The sequence below is a fragment of the Trichechus manatus genome, unplaced genomic scaffold (genome assembly GCF_000243295.1).
Source record: "Trichechus manatus latirostris isolate Lorelei unplaced genomic scaffold, TriManLat1.0 scaffold00032, whole genome shotgun sequence".
Lineage (NCBI taxonomy): Eukaryota > Metazoa > Chordata > Mammalia > Sirenia > Trichechidae > Trichechus > Trichechus manatus.
The window spans coordinates 12,529,146-12,532,106 of NW_004443968.1; the positions used below are offsets into that span (position 1 = coordinate 12,529,146).

At 40.8% G+C, this 2,961-nt stretch overlaps 1 protein-coding gene across 1 annotated transcript in view; it reads left to right on the forward strand.

The window, feature by feature from the left end:
- The window catches only part of CAST (calpastatin), a 119,124-nt gene that overhangs the window by 108,639 nt on the left and 7,524 nt on the right, over positions 1–2,961 (forward strand). Inside the window, 2 exon segments of the mRNA XM_023730076.1 lie at positions 1,617–1,724; positions 1,888–1,996. Of these exon segments, the coding sequence (XP_023585844.1) occupies positions 1,617–1,724; positions 1,888–1,996 (217 nt within the window).

The following is a 2,961-nucleotide window of genomic DNA, read 5'->3' on the forward strand; positions in this document are numbered from 1 at the left end:
TATTCCAGAAACCCAAACCAAGCCCACTGCCGTCAGGTTGATTCTGACTCATAGTAACCCTATAGGACAAAGTAGAACTGCCCCATAGGGTTTCCAAGGCTATAATCTGTACAGAAGCAAACTGCCACATCTTTCTCATGGAGTGGCTGGTGGGTTTGAACTATTGACTTTTCAGTTAGCAGCCAAGTGTTTAACCACTGTACCACCAGGGCTCCTCCAGCAGTATTACATATACCAAAAGCATTTGAAGACATATTTTCTAAGAGCCAGATAATAAAAGTACCCCAATAGGAAAAGCTTCTTCAGAAGGAAGTGGAAAACCTTGGCTATGACTGGGCATGATAGGGAAAAGGGCCCATGTGTTCAGTCTCCTGACCAGGGTCCCTTTCACTGTTTAACATCATGATTTCAGGCAAATGATACAGCCTTTCTGAGCTTGCTTGCTTCTTTCTCCAAAAAAGCTGCTTGGTTTACTCTGAGAGTCTCATTGAGAGCACCAAATAAAACTGTATAATGTATCTGAAAACATTTGGAAATGAACTGAAAGTTCTATACAGTGTAAGAAAGAGCCCAGCATGGTGTCTTGTACAATGTAGATGTTACACGTTTTTTAAATTGAATTCATATAGAGGTAGATGTCAATATTTGGAATGTACCATATTGAAAATGTTTTAAAAAAATCATCTTAGGATTTCACTGCAATAATAATATTAATAATACGTAATGTTATGTGCTAACATGGGACAAGTATTCTTTTAAATGCCTTTTCAATCATTGGATCTTCTCAGCACTTTATAAGTATACGTCCTATTATTAAATAACTTGCCTGGTAGTGGAAATTAGCTTTTGGTACCTCGATCACAATTGTTGTGGTGGCCCTGATTTTTTTTTCCCTAGAATACCAGCTCCCATCCCATTCTACAGTTGAGCCTCCGTGGGCTTCCTGAGGGTGAAGAAAGAGACTCCCCACCTGTTCAGAAAGTCTTTGGAGTCCTTTGAGCCCCCTCCTTCTCATGACACCAGATTATCTAGGATTTTGTGGTCTAGGAACTATTGGGAGGAGCTCCCTGGCTTCCCACAGCCTGCCCTGGCCACATTGTACTTTGTGAAATGTACCGTTCAGTATTTGATCTTAGGGTGCAGCCACAAAACCAAAGAAAAGCTCATTATCTGTTGCAAAATCCTGATTTCTACTCATCTCAATCACCCTCTATGAACTTTAGATTCAGTTTTACAATCATGTTTAATTTGTAAATGAAAGGAACGTGATTGGTTCATTTGCCTTTTGGATCCCTGATGATCTAAGCTATTGGAGTGTGGCCACTGACCCTGCTGCTTAGCCTTCCATAAAGCTCACAGAGATTTTCACTAGGAGATGGGCAGGCATGGATGGAAGCAGGGGTACTGTTCAGTTAGATAGATGTTGCTGCTCATTCTTCCTCATCTTTCACTCTCAGCATTTCTTTCTCTGACCCTGTCTACCCGTGCCCTAGCCCCTGGTGTCTTTATTTTATATGAAAACAAGTCTCCTCCTGAAAAGAAGGGGCTTCTGTGCTGATTTACCTTTGATGCATTGTGGCTAATCAGTGACTAATTCAGAATCATTTACTTTTTAGGAAAGTGACAACAAAGAACTCGACGATGCCCTGGATAAACTTTCTGACAGCCTAGGACAAAGACAGCCTGACCCAGATGAGAACAAACCAATGGAGGATAAAGTAAAGGTAAAATAGAAAATTCCGGAAATAGTGAAAATATAAGGCTTTTATACCATATGACACCCTAGACTCCACTCTGAAGGAAAAAGACTGCTTTTGACATTGTCAAAAGTTAGGAAACAATTGAATAACTTTAAGTCTGATTTTTTTTGTCCTTCTCTTTGCTCAGTGTTGCATGTTTGTAATTTTCTCACCGAGGATGTTCATGGCGTGGAATCCACGGGCAAAAGCCCTGTTTGCACAACCAGGCTTTATGTTGGAAAAGCATAGCTATGCTTGTTAATTTTATTCTCTTCCCACATTAACTTTTCTTGGTTTTACTGGGTAGTAAGGACATCATATATATGCTACATACAGATGTGCATTTTTTAAGTTTACGTGTTCTGTGCATGTTAGTGGCAGATGTCACTATATAGTGGATATTTTCCTAGCAGCTTTTCTGCAGGCATAACTAAATCTGAGTACAAACTCCTACATAAAGAGAGCACTGGATGAGGAGTTCAGCATTATATAGAGACGTGTTTAGAAAGAAGGAGCCCCGGTGGCGCAGTGGTTGAAGCGATTGACTGCTAACCAAAAGGTTGGTGGTTCAAAACCACCAGTGGCTCCATGGGAGAAAAATATGGCAGTCTGCTCCCATAGAGATTTACAGCCTTGGAAAACCTATGGGGTCGTTACGAGTTGGAATCGACTCAGTGGCAGCAGTTTTTTTTTTTTTTTTTTGGTGTCTAGAAGGACACAAACTACTAACTCTATATATTGTATACAGTACTTAACAATCCATTTCAGCTCTCTGGATCATAGGTTGGAACCAGGAACTAACTTGTCTGACCAGCCAAACTCGTGTCCCCAAAACAGAGCATTTCAGAGAATTCTCAGGTCTTAATTCTATCACTGTCACAGGAGAACTGATACGAACTTATATTTGAAAAATGAAATTAGAATGAGGCAGAAAAATAAAATCCTTTCTCCCCTGAGGGGGTCACTGAGTCTGTGATGGAGACCAACCAGCCAAGCTCCAATGAGATGGAGATGCTGGGAGGCAGGTGCAACTTACTCAAAAGCGGTTGCTTCTTCACCTCCACCACAAGCAGCCTGGCATGTCCAGTTCAAATTTGCTCCTCATCCTGTGAAATGTACCTTTCTGGGATGTTTATAAATAGTAATACTGGTAAATATTACCTCTGTATGTACCAAGGTAATTCTGACTCATAGCAACCCTATAGGACAGAGTAGAACTGCC